General features: G+C 40.0%; 1 protein-coding gene across 1 annotated transcript in view; it reads right to left on the reverse strand.

Annotated features, from left to right (window-relative positions):
• Positions 1-2,202: 2,202 nt before the first annotated feature.
• Positions 2,203-20,882, reverse strand: part of LOC140244144 (uncharacterized) — a 38,654-nt gene continuing 19,974 nt past the window's right edge. The window contains exons 14-31 of the mRNA XM_072323777.1: positions 20,365-20,506; positions 19,015-19,278; positions 18,305-18,596; positions 17,004-17,548; positions 16,432-16,735; positions 14,804-14,865; positions 13,813-13,973; positions 13,309-13,419; positions 12,566-12,704; positions 11,057-11,320; positions 10,363-10,651; positions 8,614-8,864; positions 7,067-7,357; positions 6,186-6,355; positions 5,458-5,633; positions 4,934-5,041; positions 3,835-4,218; positions 2,203-2,357 (exon numbers count right to left, since the gene is read on the reverse strand). Of these exons, the coding sequence (XP_072179878.1) occupies positions 2,203-2,357; positions 3,835-4,218; positions 4,934-5,041; positions 5,458-5,633; positions 6,186-6,355; positions 7,067-7,357; positions 8,614-8,864; positions 10,363-10,651; positions 11,057-11,320; positions 12,566-12,704; positions 13,309-13,419; positions 13,813-13,973; positions 14,804-14,865; positions 16,432-16,735; positions 17,004-17,548; positions 18,305-18,596; positions 19,015-19,278; positions 20,365-20,506 (4,108 nt within the window). The remainder of the gene's footprint in view (positions 2,358-3,834; positions 4,219-4,933; positions 5,042-5,457; positions 5,634-6,185; positions 6,356-7,066; positions 7,358-8,613; positions 8,865-10,362; positions 10,652-11,056; positions 11,321-12,565; positions 12,705-13,308; positions 13,420-13,812; positions 13,974-14,803; positions 14,866-16,431; positions 16,736-17,003; positions 17,549-18,304; positions 18,597-19,014; positions 19,279-20,364; positions 20,507-20,882) is intronic.

Raw genomic sequence — 20,882 nt, forward strand, 5'->3', positions numbered from 1 at the left:
ACACATTTTAAACGAGAATGAAAACATGTACATTCTCATTCTTTGATAGCACATTGTCACGCAATACTCTGTTATGGTACAACGTTTTATATAAATCTTAAAATGCTATTTTACTGTTTTCCGTAAATGTTACGGATTGATGATATCAATATGGAAGCAGTCACATCCAATGCCCAAAAATAATGCTCTCAGCTTTAACACAATCTTATGTCATCTCTGATTGTGTTATATAGGGGATAGGGGTATTAATTGGAACGGATGGTAGTATTTAACCTCCTTAGGTTGTCCTCGTGCACTTTACCACTCCTATTCAATTGCTGTACACCGTTTGATACACCATTTTTGTTCAGTCATTTCGTATTATACAATTTGACGTACCTCATCCATACAGATACGGCTCTGTCACATGCTATGATATTTCCCCACCAAGGGCCAAGGGAAGATATATAAGGTTATGCGAATAACATAAGAAAGAGCTTTAAACACGTCCTACCTCCTGAGGGCGTCAGCTATGTGGCAACACTCTTGTGAACAATGTTTATCCTTCGTTTGGGAGTGAGATGCAATGTCAAGGCAAAAGATAAGTCATATAAATACACATCAGCGAGGAATGAGCTATGCTAAATAATGATCGAAGATAATGAAAACTTATTTGCCGTACACAATCGTCTTAATGAGATTTGCACGAGACTTGTCCATTGCCCCGTCTTAATCAAATGATGTTTCTATGACAATTACCCAACAACAAGATCATAGATACGGAGGACAACTCTGTCACAAAAACCAAGATAAGACTTGTACATCCTGAAGAAAGGAAGACAGGACGCACCTTTGGCAACAATTAGTTTTTCAAGTGATAACATCTCACCAAGAAACATTCCACAACTGCATTGTAAAGTTTGCAGAACGACGACGTAATAACGTAAGGCAGATCCTACACGGTATCTTTACTATAATATCTACCTGAAAAAGACCATATAATTTTGACATTCCACGGTACATAGTGTATCGCAAGGGATGGCATTATATCTTCATTGTTCAGTGTGTTGGTCTCGAATCCTCACACATACATGTACACCAACAAACAAATACGTACACTCATACACACGCCGAAAAGAGATTTCTACACCAGTCTGTATTCTACCCCCTGTGATTCGCTGTGCCCAGGAAAATTATCCACCAATAACGTTAATCCCTAGCTACTAAAGGAAAAAACATGCTTGGCTCATTTAACATTATCATGACAGCCTTTGATATGGTGTATCAGTGAAAATTTGTAACAGATTAGAAAAAAAAAAATTCAATGTAATTTGCAAAACACAACATGCAAGTATTTTGCGGTCCCCAGATAATTTTGCATACATGATCTAGCAAAAAAAAAAAGAACAATTTTCCCCCAGAAACCAAACAAACGAACAAACACCAAAAAAGCCCGCAAAACGTCATTGAAAGTATTCATCGATGTATAAAATAGCTGTTTATAAGCAATCATAATGGAAAATCGGTAGTTAGTTACTCGGTAAGGGTCATTATTGTTGCACCCGTCGTAGGGGGCTAGACATAAAATCTGCGTGTACATCAAACCTTGAGAGCTCTTGCAAATAATATGCAGCAAGACGCAAAGTAGGGTGACAGGCATACACTTATTGTATGTCCAGTATACTGAGAGTGACGTAACACACAACTCCTGACGAGCTGACTATTCTGTGAATATTCCTTCATCGGAGATAACTGTGTAAAAGTGATAATTTAACAAATAAAACTTCCATAGAAGATGTTTTTGTACTTCCACCATTAACATGTTGTAATTACTATTTGAATAATTATATCGACGATGTTTTCTCTCAGAACAAACTACGATAAAAGACATCGGTTTAGAACCTAATGATACAAAAGGAATTAGACGTTCTTCCACAACAATAGTTATACTGAAGTCTTGGAAGGTCCCTCTGCACATTTATTTCCTTGTTGCTGAAGATGACATCAAAACCATGACACTGTCATCAAGAAGTTGGTGATGACAGCTCTCATTATAAGACATGTCAACACAACTCTCATAGTTTATCTTCCCGATTAATGACGTCATCTGAACAACATCCGAATAAAATCCGTCATTTCAGGGCTAGTTCTCAGTCGTAGGCAATCAGGGCCCGTGATCCTGGTTTAGGTTGTACTACTCATAGCCTACTGGGGGCGGTGTCTTTAGTAAGGTCCACATATTTCCCGTGCTTTAGTGGTCCACAGCTGACGCCAGACCATTTTGATCCTGATTGCCTGGCTGGGGACTCCGTGTGCGTTACAGCTGCTGCCGCTATTCCTGTCATCATCAAAAACGATCCTAGAATTCTGGTAGCGACCTGCACAAAACGAAGAAAGTATTCAAAATAACAAAACTTCAAAACTATACCAGTTCGGGGGGGGGGGGGGTACCTACCTATGTTACATGTCCCCCTCCCGCCCTCATAACGAACTGATGATGCGAGCTGAAATGCATAATACATATCATATACAATGTGCGCCAAATAATTCACTCATTAATTTTGTTTCAGCTTCGTTCATCTTTGTTGGATTAGAAAAATAACATGACCTATTTTCCGCGTCTATATGAAGAAACAATCATTTCTACAACTGCTGTCATTGTTTACATCAATCTTTTGAGATTTTATTCTACCACATCTAAAATAGTTTCAGAAGAACAAACTGATTATCAATTTTGTTGTTAGACACAAGTAGGGCTTATGTTTAACAGTAGACCACAGCCAGTGTTACTGTAAAAAAAAAAAAGAAATCAAACTAGAAATGTCGCTATAGCGACTGGTTATACCCCCGCCAAACAACATTTCATAAGCTTTGGTCAAAAAACTGAGGAAGTAGTTAAATCCGCAAGATCTTTCCTTGATCTTCTGCCATTAATATGCCATTACCATGGCAACGTACTTTCGGGTACTGTCGAAAAATGCGTCTTGCACATCTAAAACCAAAGGCACACATCTGTACCAAGTTTCATGGAAATTGGGCAAAAACTGAGGAAGTAGTTTGCATCACAAAATTTTCCATCATTTTGGCTCATAATATGTGAGCTGTTACCATGGCAACATACTTTTTGTCACTGTCAAGAAATGTGTCATGCTGACCTATATCCTAAGACAAACATTCAATATGAATTCCATGAGAATTGGAAGAACTCTGATGAAGCAGTTTTGCCATGAAGCATTTTGCCCTATATTTTACCAATAACATGCCGTTACCATGGCAACGCACTTTTTGCCACTGCGGAAATATGTGTCTTGCACATTAACATATTCAGATGAACATCTGTACCTAATTTCATAAAAATTGATCAAAAACTGTGGGAGGAGTTTGCGACGCAAGATTTGTACCCATTTTTGCCCATAATATGCCGTTACCATGGCAACGTACTTTTAGGTACTGTCAAGAAATACGTCTTGCACATCTACAACCCAAGGCACACATCTGTGCCAAGTTTTATGGGAATCGGTTGAACACTGAGGAAGTAGTTCGCGACGCAAGATTTGCAACGGACCAACCGCCCGACCGACCGCCCGACCGACCGCCCGACCGACCGCCCGACCGACCGCCCGACCGCCCGACCGACCGCCCGACCGCCCGACCGTCCGCTGATTCCTATATACCCCCTTCAAACTTCGTTTGGCGGGGGTATAATAATTTTGAATTTGCAGCTTTACAGAGTGCATTATGTAAAGGTAAGAAATAAATTGTAAGTATTACGTATGTATTGCGACTGGGTACTTATGCTAGCTTTAGGAAGAAGGGACCGCTAGGGATTCGAGTTTATTTCTGGATTATTCTCACCCAGGATTCCACTAACAGCCGACGAGAGACCACCCGACCTGACCACGTCAAAGGAAAGGTGATAGGGAATCTCCCCGTCGTTACCGGCGGGTAACATTTCGGCCATGATCTCAAACACGGTGCCGTTGTTTAATCTTATCGTCGCGTTCCTCTCGACGACGTCCATGCGGTGGTCGCCGATGATGAGGGAAGTGGACGCGTCGTCGTCCGACCAGCGAACCGTCTGGAAGGAATCGACGATGATTGAAGTTGCGGTGAACTCGAAGATGTGGGGGTCCTGCTCGGAGGTCAGGCTGACGAGGATCTCCTCGGTGAAGGTCCGGTCGCTGATCACTCCTTCCTCGAACAGGAAATCGCCGCCAACGGTTCCGCTCACCGTAATACCTTATTGTCACGAGAATTGTGTTCAACAAATAATATTCAATGCTTAGGAGAGAATATGCTTGATTAAGCATTCTCGAAAGACATGTTGATACTGGACAAATTATGTATCAAAGAATGTTGTCAGGATACGCATGTAAGAGCGAATGTCCTGAAAATAAGACATCGAGCAACGTCAAGGGAAGCAATATGACACTATTGTATTTACTGTGTTTGAATTGGTTGGTAGGTGAAGATCAGAGCACATAACCGCACACGGCTTGCCGCACGTTCATGAGATCACACATAAAGTAAACGCTTTGTAGCATCAAGTAAAAATTGTCCTACTCATGTACATAATCAACATACATATTAAATCTATCTTGATCAACGTTAAAAAAAAAAACCAGGAGTGGATGAGCTCATTATTAGATAAAAAATAAATAAATTATAGAGCATCATCTTTTTGCCATCTTACTAACGTACACCACACTTAGTATATTTAATAACAACGGGACGACGTTCGTGACTGTTATTTTCACAGAGAACTCACGGAGAAGAATGGAAGATGCAATACCGACATCAATAGAATACAAAACCCCGAAAGGGTTCACTTATTTTTGAATATCGGATTCCATTCATTGTAGAACCAAGAAAGGCCCCAAAATATTTCCATGACGTATTGTTAAACAACCACAAAAGGGGCATATCAGGTGGGCGTGGCCCATTTAGTGATTACCATTAACTGGATCCTCGAGTAGGGTCAAAATGTCCCCTCTCCACGGATCGTCTTCCAGGCACACGTTCATGCTGATCTCCGGAATCGCAACGGTGTCCAATAAGGTTTCTGCAAAGCAACGGCGGTGGGGATCAAGCAGCAGGGCACCACAATGACAAAGAGGACGATATAATGAGTCTGATACTAGCAAAACTGGGCTACATTTTACTACAGATGGGCTTATGAAGGTAAGGATAGAAAGAAGAAAAGGAGCGGAGAAGGATGAAGTAAAAGGTAAGGAGGAGACACACAATGTTAAACTATAAGACTATCATGATTATAATGGTATAGTCACATCAAAACTCGGCGCATTGATTGATATGAACGTGAGTAACGTTATTTTGTCACTAACGTGTATATCAAGATTCACTTAGAGTGTGTTTTGCAAAACAGATATTACTGAACTCCAGTTAAGTGATTGCGTCAATCGTCCATTAAAGAAGTAAAGGAGCTGCAAGTTAAACACACAGCACAAGTGATTTTACCGTCGGGGATTCTGGTGGGTGGAACGTAGGGTGCTGTGACAATGTAGTCCGCGTATAGGGACTCTCTGACTCTCCTAGGTAGAGTAGACGCGATGATGCGCATTGCAAAGGGATCCACGACGTTGGTAGAACTCACTTGGTGTCTCAGCAGCAGGGCCGTGAAGGGGTTAAAGAAGCTGTGAATGTTGCGTAGATCGACATAAAAGGCAAAGGTGAGGTGTGATAATATAGTACTTCCTCAGGTAATATAATGATGCTGATAACAATGAATGAGAAGTACGAAATAAATAAATCTAATTTGAAAAAAAAAATGAAATTGAATTGAAAATTATTACACTCTCAGCGGAAGGTCGACGCCCATCTTTGGCACAGCTCAGACAAAATGTTACCGTATCGTTTTGCATCTGTTGTTTTTATATTTTCACGACAAATACACATTGACTGCAATATCACTATGTCGGTTTGCAACGAACAACGAACGATAAAGATTAGGTAATTGGAATGGAGTATTTTGAGGAAACCTTGATTTACAGCTTTGACTTGCGATTAGCTGTCAGTAGCTCTACGAATTCGACAGCCATCACTAATGATCATTCGGTTTGTTTAATGATTCAGTGCCATGGATAAACCGTTCCGTGCTCTGACTGGAAATACAGAAAGTTTGAGCGAATGAACAATCTCAGTGATCGCTGATGTTGTTGAACAGAATACATTGGTCACTCACTGACCTGTGTTCGATGGACATGTCTCTGATCTCATCATCCTTGGCTGTGGCGTACTCGGGGTTGATCTCGTTCACTGCGTTCTCCTGTTTCAGGTCCTGGATGATGTGATATGCCCAGATCTTCGCCAGGATGTTGTCTGGGACGTTTTCATCGAGTAGAGCCATGTCCGGTGCCTGCAAGTCGGGATTTGTATAAGAATTCATCTAGAGCGACACCATAATGGTTTGGAAAGTCGGGCAAGATTCCATCCTCATGGTTGATAGCTTGATAAGGGGTGAAAATTTGAGTCCTAACACTGTCTTGGCATGCATGCAAAATTAATAGTTTATGAACTGTACAGCGAGGATATGCTTAAAAAACCTCAATAGAAAAGATCATGTCCAAAGAAATACAAGTGACCGACAGTCCTATACTTAACTTAATCCTAGTTTGGTTTCTGTTTTCACTGTTTTCTAATTACTCATCTCATTTCAAGATAAAAAAAGAATCATATCATGAGTACATTTATAGGGAAGACTAAACAAAAATACACTTAAAACGCATTTATTCATTCAATTCTGTACTGTGTACGCACTGCATTGTATACTGTACTGTATACGTACTCCCATGTTTGTTTGAAAGCAGAGGTCCGTCTTCTGAATGAAAATGTCTGCTTAAAATCAGCAAACTTTTCATTTCCCATACTGACACCGGAGACATTTGATTTGATTTTACAGAAAAAAGAAATTTGATGAAATTTCAAACCTTCAAAACAAATGCTTTTTATCCATCTTCACTTTAAGAATTAATCTTTGATATAAATAATTGTGCTCTTTATTTTTTTCCCGTAGAAGTAAAACTGAATAATAATCGACGATAATGAGAAGAGAGAAAGCAACACTAACCGTAATGTCTCCACTAGCGGACAATGTGACGGGTCTCTGGGAGGTGCTGCCGTACACATAGGAGCGCAGATTTCGGTAGGGAGTGTTAGGCATGAGTTTCCCCACAATCGTCAGCTCCGATCCGTTGAAGTAGTTGGAGAACGACGTCTCGCTGAGCGTGTTCCGCTCGAAACCGCGCGTGTAGATGAAGGAGACGTCGCGAAGGAGCGGCGAGGCCACCTCGAAGTAGAAGTCTTCCAGCAACTTTCCTGCGTCTGCCCTCTCGGGGATTTGCCTGGCGACGCCGTGATTCTGTACATGGTCAAACCAATGAAATGGGATTTTTAAAAAATAGAATAATACCTATATTTGTAGGCATGCGGTAATTTTAATACTTCATTTTTTTTCCGGCCCGAAATAAAAATGATTTACGTCATATAGCTCCGCAGTAATTACAACGAAACTTGATGTAGTAGTTAAGACTCCAGATGGTTAAAATGCAGGTTCTAGTTTTGACTCATGTTCAGTGAGTTTATACTTTGACTGACTGTGGTACTGTATCCACAATGTCCTTCAAAACCAGGATGTATTATTGGATACCTGGCTATGCAATGGTGATAACACTGAATGATGACAGGGCCATGATAGAGCAGTGTCTACACGGAAGATGCTACCCAGTGTAGACTATCAATCTCATTATATCAATTATGATGATATTATATAAGAATGATGATACTGCTACACTGCTGTAATGCTACTGCTGCTATGATTCTACTTGAATGTAATGATAATGACACGAATACTATAATAACAATAATAGAATACGAAATTATGACATCAATGACAGTAACAATGATAATCGATATTTCCATCACCACCACCATCATCACCAGCATCATCATAGTCATCATCACAATCATCACCATCACAATCAGTATTCATGTCATCATCTTATTGTGTATCTTAATGTATTTTTACATATGTGTGATGGATGGATGTTTATCAAAACTGCAAGACGTCAATATTTTGTAGAGTTGAGACTATGACTCTGCGTATTTTGTTCGTGGATTTTCTTGGCATCAAAGAGAATAATCAAAGAGAATAATTTCAGGTAACCACGTCGTATTTTGGTAAAACGAACGCGTATCGATATATAACACATAAAATGATTTTCTGTGTGTATGGGATTAACATGTTAATCAAGAATTGCTGAAGTTATCTTTTTTTTTGTCATTTCATATACTTCGTGAAAGACTGGCAATAAAATCTGTGGAACTGATTCAATGCAGAATTTTGCCTCATATAATTCGTAACTAACAAAAAGTCTGTACATTGGTGACACTTAAAAAAGATGTTATGTTATTTAATAGTCTTTCCCATCTTTTCTTTCTTTCTTTTTTCTTTCTTTGGTGGGGGAGGGATGGATTTCAAATACATTACCAAGGAGAAACGAGCAATGAAGTGAAGCGAGATGGCCTGAGAAAATTGAGATATTAGTGATTTTAAAAAAATGCACAAAGTAATGCCATCTAGTGGTGTGTTCTTTGGGACGCAAACATTTTTCTCACCTGCAGCGATAGACGCTGCAAGAATGGAAAGTCCAGATCTTCGCCGAATCCGAGATTGAAGAGGGAAAAGTCGTTTCCTATGGCGTTATCGACTTTCCGCTCGATGATCTCCTTGTCGATCTCGCCGTGGTTGGGGTTGCCGTCCGACAACACGATCAGCATCGACACCACGTTCTCGCTCTGCTGAACGACCTCGGCGTCGTCACGGAGCATCCGGACTCCCGCGATGATGGCCTTATACAAGTTGGTATCTAGAATGTGATTTAATTTGGACAGGATTTCATGCTCAGCTAAGATGTGACTTCAAGATCTTCTGTTTCTATCATTGCATATAATATTTTCTCTCCTCTCTGTCAAAGACTTAGTTTTATCAAGGAGGTTGAAGAGATGGAGTAACAACAGAGTTATTCCCTTTGATCTATGTTCGAAGCCGCCGCTCAAAAATATTTGAAGCATGTGCCAAACAGGATCTGCCGCGCCGATACGAAGACAATTGACTCGTGTCTCATTGCATAATCACCAGCCACTTTCAAAGGCAGATATGTCTTTGTGATGGTAATTACTTTTCGCTATCCCTTCTTATAAAAGGTAGGTAGTACAGACACGGGGATGCGCGAACAGAAATTGAGGAAAAAAATGCTGAAATGAAGATGAAAGTTACTCGACTGGGCATACGCGGGCACTAATCTGATATATCTATCAATAAAGAATTATACTTGAAGATTATTAAATATTAGTTTCATTTGGGCAAATTAAGTCGAAAAGTTATAAAACCAGCTTTCCAGGATGGTATAGTTTTTAACATTTTCACATAATACAGCTCTGATTTACACTTTTGCGCAATTTTCTGAAAGGAATTGACTTTTGTTTTACATGCTTTATTATTAAGTGAAATTTCATTTCATTTAATAAATAAATAAGCAAAATATGGCCAACATTATGATAACGTTCAAAATGAATCTTCAGATTGCTCAGCAAGACGGCGGCTTGGAACATCGATCTTCAAAGGCACAAGTGCACCTGTGGAATTCTTTTGTACATCAATAGAAATCTGACAACTGCTTGAATAATTACAGCCAGTTGGAACTCCATGTATAAAACCTCCTTGGTTTTGTGTCGCAACTGTGGCACAAGATTAATCTTCTTTAACCATGGATTCAAGAATCATACTAGGACTTTGGAATCACCGAAAATGAGATGTTCCTTTCCTATTTCATATCAAAACGAACCAACCAAAAAATATAACATATAGATGTGCAGAAAGTTATTGTCGATATCCGGGCTGCAATATACAGAAGATGCAATATTGTAGGCAACCGCGACATCTAAATATATATTTTTGTTTGTAATTCACTGTTGCCATAGTATAACTGCAAATTGCTGCAACTGAAACTAACTTTACATCATTGTTACAGACTCAAGATACCTTGTATCATGCAGGGGCGGATCCAGGAATTCTGTAAAGGGGGGGGGGGGGGGGGAGCGTGACTAATATTTCTGGTGCCACTTCCGGGTTTCATTTCATCTTTTTTCTTTTTATTTCTTTTGTTTTTTACGAAAAATAAAGGGGGGCGTGCGCCGGTTGCGCCCCCCTCTGGATCCGCCACTGATCATGCCATCTATTTTCTGCATGTGAAATCCGCTATTTATGAATAAGGTATTTTGTGTTGTATACTGTTTTTATGGCCATCAAAATAATGACATAACCATTATTGGAGGGGAGGATGTTTGACTTAAAATCAGGCGTACTTTCTCTCTCTTGGAGGCTGTTGACGAATCGCTTGGCTCTGCGAATATTCGACTGGGTGGCGGTGAGCATCTTATTGCGATCCAAGAAGTTAACATCGTCCGAGAAGGGCAGGATATTGAATTTATCCGTCTCCGGCATGTCGTTGAGAATGGTCGTGAGGGCGTCCTTCACCTGACGCAGCTTTGTTCCCGCCATGGACCCGCTCACGTCGATGATGAAGACGACGTGCTTCCGCAGCACCGACAGTCCGGACGGCGAGAAGTAGTGGACGAAATGGTCATCGAGCACCTTGTTGATACGAACATACTATTTCCATTTAGATTATTCACAGGTAGTCATTCTTATATATAAAATATTTGTATAACTTCAACAACGTTCCTAGCATAAATTTTCAAATGAGTCAAGGTCATCTTTTCAACCCTTTGAGTGACGATTACTACAGACAACTCTTAGCTTTGTACACACTGTCCAAGTTCTCTGGCACTGTAAGGGTTGACCTATACGGGAACCCTTATGAACCCTTTACAAAGTCTACGGAAACTCTTGACGAATATTGAAAATATTTTGATTTTGTATTATGTTATATTGATATTTGTGATTGAAAGCCGAATAAATAATGATAACAGTAATAATGATGATAGTAACTGTCATACCGCCAAAATTATCACTCAAAATGTATAGACAAAACTTCACCTGAATATCGCCTCCATCAGGGGTATGATTGACGTCATACTCCACGATATAGTCTCCCATATACCCGCGTGAAGAAACGTCCCTCTGCTCTCTAGGGCCCGGCGAGTATTGAACCTCCCATCGCTCGTCCTCCGGCATCAGTGAGCTAAACCGATCGAGGGGGATAGGGTCAGCGGGTCTAGTCTGGTCTTGGAAAGACGCCCCGCCAAAACTGAATCCTTGCGGCTCTATGACGATCGTCTGAAGATTCATTTCGTCCACTACCTGAAAAGTGATCGAAATAGTTCGTTTGGTCACCTTCTTCAATCTCTTATAAAATTTAGCTCTTCATTGTATCAGTCATCATCACCACTTTATAATTAGATTTCTGTATACCTTTTTCATGTATGAAGAGAAAGTCAACTGTAATATTTTAGATTATCAAACTGTTGGTCATGGATTACAATGAAAGCTTGGTAGTGTCTTCGTAATTTCAAGGCAAGTTTTTGTTTCTGCGATTGTTTCAACCACAGTTCACAAGTGAAGATTATTGTATCGCAAAGTCCTTCGTTACCCGAATATTGAAGATTCGTTCTCATAACGTTTTCACATTAAATTGTAGGATCTAACTATTTCTATCAATAAGGGCGACATAGACAATTCCTTAACTTGATTGTGCTTGAACAAGTGGAACACCTCACTTTAAAGGTCCAGTTTACCTTTGGGAGCAGTGATTTCAAAAATGTTCAAGATATCACTTTTGATGCATATGTGTAGGTTTGTTTTATCACAAAACATTCTACTATATAAAATTTTAGCAATAAAGCCTAAAATATAAGGAGATATCAGTGTTTTTCTCAATAAACCGTAACTGTAGACGATTTAGTCTGGAAACATTTTTATTATAACTATTGTTCACATTTTGTGTATTCAACAACACTTAACATCGATTATACGGATTCAAATTTTTACAGTGGTTGTTTCTATCCCTAACTCACATTTTAGAACTATTTTAAAGCACTAGTGCTGGGTTTTTGTTTCATGTGCAAATGGTAAATTATGCCTTTAATATCATGTTACGACAAATAATAGCCATAATAAACACAACAAATGATAAATTCATGGAAAAAAATATTCTTTGTTTTTCAGTGGTTTCCGCACTTGTCAGGGACAAAACTACGATGATATTAAATCACCTTTCCTTCGCTAAATCACCCAAGTGAAGTGGAACATGTTGCTGTTTTACAGACAGAGCGTGTTCTGGATCACGCCGTCAAACCGCAAAAACGTCATGAATATGCATCTCTTTTATCATGCAATGTGATTCTCGGTTAAGAAACTATGTTTTTTTTTAATATGGTATGGAGCTTGTGTGATGCATCGGTAAATTAGCAAAACAGACTTTTTTTTTTTCTCACGCAGGCTCGACAAAAGACAAAAGCAAAAATGCATTGACGCTTGTTTCCGCCTCTATGTGGAGATGCCCTCAGCGGATACACTGCTGCCATTGAGAAAAGAAGTTTTATGTACCTGCTCCGGGTAGATGCCGATAGTTTGCTGTATTTTACCGAGTCGTCTTGGCAGCATCTCTTCGTAGGTCAGGGTGAATAGGGCTGTGTGTCTCGGGTCGATTGGGACTGACACCACCAGGATGTCGTTATTAGGGTCCCTACAGAGAAAGATGAGGGACTTTGAATTCGCGCTATACGTCTCAAAGATTTCTATTATCACACGGCATTAGTTTGACGTCACAACATCATCATGCCTTGTTCAGCCTTGTAATTTTATTTCAAACAAGCAGTATAATGTTGTCTTCTGTTTAAGAGCTGTTTTACTTTAAAGCAAGGTCATATCTTATTGATATGTTTCCTCGACAGCGATTTAAAGAACAGCACGATACCCTTTCCTATAAGCAAAAAAAAAAAAAAAATGATGAGTCGCATTATTTTGACAGGGTCCTGATAGAGGACAGCTAAGCAATGTCTTAATAAATAATTCTTAAGAATAGAATAATAAAGCAAAATGTAAAGTATCAGAAATGCGAATAGTATGGTAATTTTCTTACTCTTGTGACTCTACAAAATTTTAGCCCAAGTAATGCAGGATATCTCGTATATGCTCCATTTTAGCTCGAATACATATACTTGCATCGCTATCATAAACATATCACGAATACCGTATGGTGTGTGCTGCCGTGAGATTAGCGTACATCATCTTAGAGGATTAAGTACATCCTACATTTTTAACTACGACCAGAACCAAACGGTACTCACAGGGGTGACAGTATCCCTCCCGATCGACCAACCTCGAGGGAGCCTAGGCCAAGCCCAGCGGTGTCCTGGGGGTTTGTAACGTCACTGGTATAGGTACGGCCGTTGACAAAACTAGATGATAAAAGAGAGAATGGTATTTGTCGATCATAATCATCATCTTCGGGACTCTAAACCTACTCAAATAGATATGTAAGATATCTTTTATACTGTATTAAATTTTATATTATATTATATTATATTATATTATATTATATTATATTATATTATATCATATTATATTATGTTATATTATATCATATTATATTATATCATATCATATCATATTGTTATATTATATTATATTATATTATATTATATTATATTATATTATATTATATTATATTATATTATAATCATTGTATTTGACATTAATTACATGATAGAAAAAATACATACATAGATACATAAAACCATAATCTAGTTCAATCGCATTGAATTAAAAAAAAAACAATCACAAAAACTTACAGTCGAAGACTGGTGATGAATGCTTTTGACGGCAACTTCTGCTTGAAGACGGCCTGAGCCGTCGTGGACGCGTTACTGATCATCTCACACTCGACCGTGGTCGTCGCATACCGTAGGACGACGACGGAATTAACGTCTAGCCGGGTGATGTAAACACCTCGCTTTAAAGAGAAATGGTAAGGCATATACTGGGTCCTATGCATCAACAAAGTAAGCATACAAAGAAAATAATTCTTCTATTTTTAGTGATAACGTATCTTTTCATCGTGGGGCTCGAAGCACTCTGTGATACAGAATTGACCGTGTCATCGGTCAGTAGTCAAATTATCAGCTACAGTAACGAGACCTATTGCTGGTATATGCCCCTGTCTCTTGAACGAAGGAAATCAAGTGCTCTTTTATTATGCTAGAAAATGAACAATTATTTTGAATTCTCTTTACACTTTCTTTATATCGCTCCACGACTAGGTCTCGAGATCTGTTGTAACCCTCTTATTCAGCGATGGCGGTAATAAAACTTTAAAACGGTATAACTTTCATGACTTTTAAACGCATTGCCCGATTTTCCTTAAACTTCATTCAGGAGATGAATTTTCTTATGAAACATTGTAAAAGCCTCTTCGTCAGTAGACAATTAAGGTCTTTACAGCACTATGGTGTTTAAGGCACTACGAAAACTATCAAGACGGAAAACATGTGATCTCATCTTGACAAGTTCGCTTCTGTGATTGTTTTCTACTATTAAGTTCATGACCCGCTGGGTTTGCTTCCTCAGCATAAGTGGCAGACAGACAACCGGATGTTTCTTTTGAATGCAGTGTGAAAGCGCTATTTTCCTGATAAATTACATTAAAATTGCAAATGTACAATAGGAAACATTTTCTTCGGCGTGCCGACGTCATGTGTGGATTATCTTAAGATAGCTTCCGTTTTTATCCTCTATGCATTGAATGGGGTGTGGGGGGGGGGGGTGGGAGACATTAATACTTACGTCGTTTCTAACAGCAAGGGGTGCATCTAACCGCGTGGTGTCAATCTCATTTGGCCGATTTCCTGAGTGAAAAATACGAAGTTTGTACGAAGTTGTAACAGTAGTGAATCATACACAAAATGAATTCTCAAGTAAAATATTTGATGAAATATGTTGGAATGACTCTGTGATGGAGTCTTATCTATTGATATACCTCATTACACGGGGACATGGAAACGTGAACGTTGGTGAGTCTCAGAAAAAGATGTTCGTAAGGCATCGTGATAGCGTTGTCTCAGTGACGTGACCATGTAAGTTTATTGTCATTATCTGTTTTGTTTTGTTTTGTTTTTTTGTTGCTTCACTGTCACAAGAACCTCAATGTTTAAAAGAGACAACATGGGGTCCTTAACAGATTACAAAGGTTCTCAAGATATAGCAAGGGTTCTCAGTGTATAACACATACTGAAAAATGTGTCAATTGATTCTACCTTTCAAAATACAAATAGCTTAAGTCAGGGATCTTAGTCCCCAGCTTTGGTGCTTCACAGTCCAGCACAGTATCCTCGAGGATTTCATACACCGGTATTTGACTCATTGATAGTAACCTCAAATAGCTTCTTGAGTTACCACGTGACCTGCAGTGTCAAAGAGTTATCCTTTTGAATTTTAAATGCCGTTATTGCCATCTTGCCAGTACACGCTTGATGGCAGTGAGATGGAAGCAGTGTGTGTGTGTGATTTTTTTTTTTTTTTTTTTTTTTTTTTGTGCGCGTTAGCCCTTAAAACGTGTATATTATGTATGGATGTGCATACTTTCCGTGAGCGAAAGATGTACAAATTTAACCCTAAAAGGGCCGGGGGGGGGGGGCGGAATCCGCCCCCCCCCCCTCGACGTTTCGCGCTATAATTCTGTAACGCGAGAAGGCCTCGTCGCGAGGCTTCTTGACTTTCTTCGTTCAAGTCTCGCGCAACTTCTGAGACCAACAACGTCCGCGCATACCTTTGCGAAGCCACGCCCATTTTTGTAACGGAATGTTGCCCCAAAACGGGCAAAATTTTGTGATTTTGTGTACATTTCCTATGGAAAACAGTGCTCTGTCATGAAAGTCATAAAAACCTGATTATTTTTACAATTAATCACTTTCATTGATTAATTTGTGCTAATTATGGTAGAAAAGTGGTCAGTGACAATTTCCGATGAAAAAACAAAGAAAAAACAAAAGTTGAAAAACAAAGAAATACATAAGAATTGAAATGAGTTTTGGAAGTTTTTGTGATGTACAATTGTTGAATCTGCTAAAACAGATTTACAGATCAAAAATTAGACTCTCAATGCTTTTAATTAGGCTAAAATATCACCTTGAGCTTAATTTGCATAATTAATTAATTAAAATTAGAAATTGATTGTTTCAAAAAATCTTATGACACAATCTTGTAGATTATGACGCGGGTCTCACGCATGCAAAATTTCATCTCAATCGCACCTCCGATGGCCGAGATCTCAGGGGGGGGGGGGGGGTGGGGCGGAATCCATCCCCCCCCCCCCCCCCGGTCTGAGCATAGCCAAAAAAGCCCGGCCCCTTTAGGGTTAATGAGGGAAACATTGATCATAGTAGTATACTACATGTACAAGTAGGCCTACTCACCCACTGCTTCTTCCAGGAGGTTCCTTTCCGTGTTCGCCCTGCTCAGCGCCGGCAATGCCATTGGCGCGTCCGGGCCGCTCATCGCTTCGCCAGTTTCGGGATCGACGACGGTTAGCGGGGTCAGCGGCGTCACAAAGTTGTGCTCCTGGGCCAATCTGATGATGCGCTCGGCGATGTCGTAGCGTTCGATGGGATCGGTGCTCTCGCCGAATTCGTTGATCAGATTTTGGAGGGCTTTCATGGCCCAGATGCGACGCACGACATTGGGGACTGCCCGAGACTGGCTGAGCTCGGGGGACGTGTACTGTGCAATCAGATATTGGGAAAAAGGTGATAGGGATTTTTCTTGTTCATATTCTATCCACATGCAAGTGACTTCTCTTTGACTAAAAATTTGCAGAAACTTCATAAAGTTCAAATGATTATATCACTTCTGAAACACGTGTATTGTAACTCCTCTGCTGAAAGGGGGGGGGGGGTAGGAATTGGGGGTTAAGAAATCGTGATCTACGATGACGAGAATACGTCTTGACGAAAACTTTTTTTTTTTTAGTTGGCTCTGTTGATCTTACCGTTGTGTCAATAGGGATTGATTTGATCCTGTCTCCGTCTTTAGACTTCACTGCTATCCTTGTCTGTAGTACGTCGGAGGGACGACTGTCCAACAGCCTACCAGCAACAACCAGTTCCGACCCGTCGTAGTACACGGGGAACAGATGCTTGGTGAGGGTCTGAGCGTCTGCCATGTCGTTGGGATACTCTAAGGAGACATCGAACAGTAGAGGGCGGTAGAGCTCAAAATAGACCTGTCTGAGCTGATCCGCTGCGGTGCTGCCTTCGTAGATCATCTTAGCCGTACCATTGTTCTGGGAGGCGAGCTTGACGAGGAGGTCGAAGTCGACCAGCCTGCCGAATCCGATCGTGTAGAGGGCGTGCTTGCCATCGATGGCCTGGCGAGCGTTGTTGAGGATGTCCTCCTCGGTGGTGGTGCCGACGGACGGGTTGCCGTCAGTCAGGAGGATCATCATGCTGAGGATATTGTCCTCCGGGCGATTGTAGCGAGCCTCGCTGTCGAGCAGTTCGTCGGCCTTTAGGATGGCATCGTTGAGGTTCGTCTCTGAAAGAGGAGAAAGTTCATATGGAACACTAAATTGTTGTAACATGATCTCTCTAAAAGGATTTTAACGAGAAGTTGCTGAATGAATTCATAAGGAAAGCGTCATGGTGAAGTGGAGAATGGCTGATATATAGTAGAATGAGGATGATGAAAATAAAGTTTACACATTCAAACGCAAGAGAGGACTAAGGTTTTTCAGTTTGATCTTTAATGATATGGTAATGTGCTGAAGGACGTCAAATATGTAATACCTGCTGCTGTGGCCCTTAATATCTTCGCACCAGCCACTACCACTGCCTGTGATGTACAAATTTCCACGTGGACACAAATTCGTTAGTATAGCTCTTTTTTTTTTTTAAAGTTTTCCCAAGATAACCAACAGCTGCTTTCAAACTGTCGGTTCTTTTGGTCTATCAATATTCTTTTACACTTTGTTTTTTCTCTCTTTTTTTTTTCCTTTTTTTTTTTTTTTTTGGGGGGGGGGGTCAAATAATAAGACAACGAAGGTTGGAGCTACCACCCAAACTAACTCGATGTAGTGTTCCCAGGGGCGATAGTCGTACAGCTTACTGGAATCTCCGTTATTCAAGAAAGGAGGAAATTTAAGGTATCATAAATATCGGCCTATTTCGTCAGGAATAAAGACTATAATAGCTGTGGATGGTTTAAAACATAGCATGGATGCTTAGAGTGTCAAAGCAGAGCTGTCTTCCTCTTTTTGGTTTCACGGCGCCGGTGTCGGCTAGGCGAGCTTACCCGAGTCATCCCGCAAGTTGTCGACGAAGGCCTTCGCCTCCTCAATGTAGCGTGTCTGGGCTGGGGCGAGACGATTATTTTCCCGCCAGTACTGGACGCCGTCCGAGAAGGTGATGATGTTGAAGTAGTCCCTGGGGCCTAGGTTGTCCAGCATGGTCTTCAGGGCCTCTTTGGTTTGCGACAGCTTGGTGCCGTACATCGACGCGCTGACGTCGATGACGAAGACGATCTGCTTGCTAATTGCCCGGAAGTCGGTTGGCGAGAAGAAGTGCACAAAGTATCCGTCCTGTACCTGTATAGCGCATGGATGTTTGAAGCATGTAGAAATGTTGTAAGTCACTGCTGATACATTTAAACAATAGCAAAACACGACACCACCTTAGAACAATGGCGACTTCTGCGATTTTTGTCATTACTATAATGAGCCACATATTTACAAAATGTCTACACTTTTTACGTTTATTACTTCTATTACTGCGACCTACTCTCGTCTTTAATACCAATCCATCTACAACTGTCTTAACCCCATACTGCAACACTTGCATCTCTTTCCGTTGTTAGGTCAACTCCTTTGCTTGTTACTCGCATTACCTACAATAAGCCATGGTGATATCGCTTCAATCGAAACAGCAAAACATGAAAAAAAAATGACGGCATTAGTTGCAATAGTTTTATCATCACAATAATTGCTGACATGCACATTTACTGACTTGTGTGTGGCTTCCATCGAGCGTGTCAACAAGCCGATAAGTCAGTACGATGTCGCCGTTCAGTCCGACTCGACTACATCCGAGTTGCTCCTCCGTGGTTGGGAAGTAGCGGAATTTGAAACGCGAGTTACTCTCCTTGACCAGGTTGGCGGACAGGTCAGTGTCCGGAAGAGTCTGCCATGTGTTGCCCCTGTACACGGCTGTGATTTCGTCGATGAACTGGGGCTCGGTCACTTGGATATCGACTCCGAGATCGTTGACAATCTGGTTAAGATCAAAGGAACCAATCATATTTTTTTTTTCCCGTAGGACTATAGCTACAATATCGAATATGTCTCAAAAAAGTTGTGCCAAGATAGAATGACAATTAATATCACTTCCAACCTCTCATTTTAATTCTTTCGTTTTAATGTGATAAAAAAAAAGAATAAAGATATGATAGTGAAAGACGGGAAATAGCCGTTGTTGGAAAAACAAAACAAAAACGCAGATAAGCATATACGCTATTATCATCGCCAAAAGTGAAAGAAGCGTGATCTTAGATTTTGTTAAGAATCCTTAAATTTTATAAATATCACAGTTAGTACTGCTCATTTTATGTTAAGTCCGTGTTGTAAAAAAAATCTCACTGGCCAATGGAGTTTTGGTTAAGGCATTATTCTAAATGAGCAGACGTTAAGCTTTAAAATGATGCATAACTCAATGCAAATGGTTTTCCTAACCCATCAAAATAATGGAGAGGATACAGTACACACTCGGGGGAAATTTAGGGTCTATTCAAGTGTTTCATCAAGCGGTGGTCTGTGCACTGAATGGGAAAAATATAGGTTGTAAATCTTAATTAAAACCACAATGAAGGGATTATCGACTTTAACTGAAATTTTGAACACTTTGTTAGCACGTTCTTTTTATAACTAATGCTTACTTTCAAAACAGTAGCATGACCCTTCAAATTTTGTTACGAACTGAAAACAAATAGTGTGTAAAGGGTCAAGATAAAAAAAGGTTTGAATAAAACGATTTAAATAAAAAAGGCCTCTATGGTACCTGATCACATCATTCTACTAAAAAGTGTTTTAGAAAAACTGGAAAAGAAAAATTATTCGTTTCATGATCCCAAACTTGAGAAATAGTTATGTAGAAGAATTGCTCCTTCAGATAATTAAATAAAACCAACAACTAAAGGTTGACAAGGTTGACCCATTTCACCCATTTTGGGTTATCACGTGTAATCATGTTGTGCGGCTTTCTGTTGGTTTTGTGATGTACAATCACAATTCTTCCATGAGTGACACATCTAAAATAGCTAGTGGTTCCCTTATTATATCAGACTTTGGTTGCTATACGTACTTGTCGAGGGTTAATGTTGATCTGCTGCTGGTACTGTCCGCGAACCTTGTTCAGTAGTTCGTCATAGATCAGGACAAACGTCACCGGCGTGTTACGAGGTACGTTAGGAACGGTCATGACAATGGCATCTTTCGCTGGATCCCTGCAGAATGGCGTGAAGGCAACAGTAAATGTATTTTTAACATATTGAGGCAGCCTAGATAGTTGTTGCTGATCGCGCAAAAAAAAAAAAGAGTCCGTAACACGTGCATCTTCGTATTACGTAGTTCTTGATGTCCTTCCTTACTGACCATTGCTGACGTAATAAACAATGAATGGCTTTCTTGGTTTTGTGTTGTCACATCAGATCATCACTGCCATAGAACTATTATCACTTGTAACTTCTGCTACATTAGCACCTATCACATCCTCAATGAAATGCTCTTCGCTGATTGATCTACAAAGCTTATAGCGACATTATAATTATAATTATAATAATGATAATAATAATAATTATTATTATCATTATTATTACTATT

This window comes from Diadema setosum, chromosome 2, assembly GCF_964275005.1.
Source record: "Diadema setosum chromosome 2, eeDiaSeto1, whole genome shotgun sequence".
Lineage (NCBI taxonomy): Eukaryota > Metazoa > Echinodermata > Echinoidea > Diadematoida > Diadematidae > Diadema > Diadema setosum.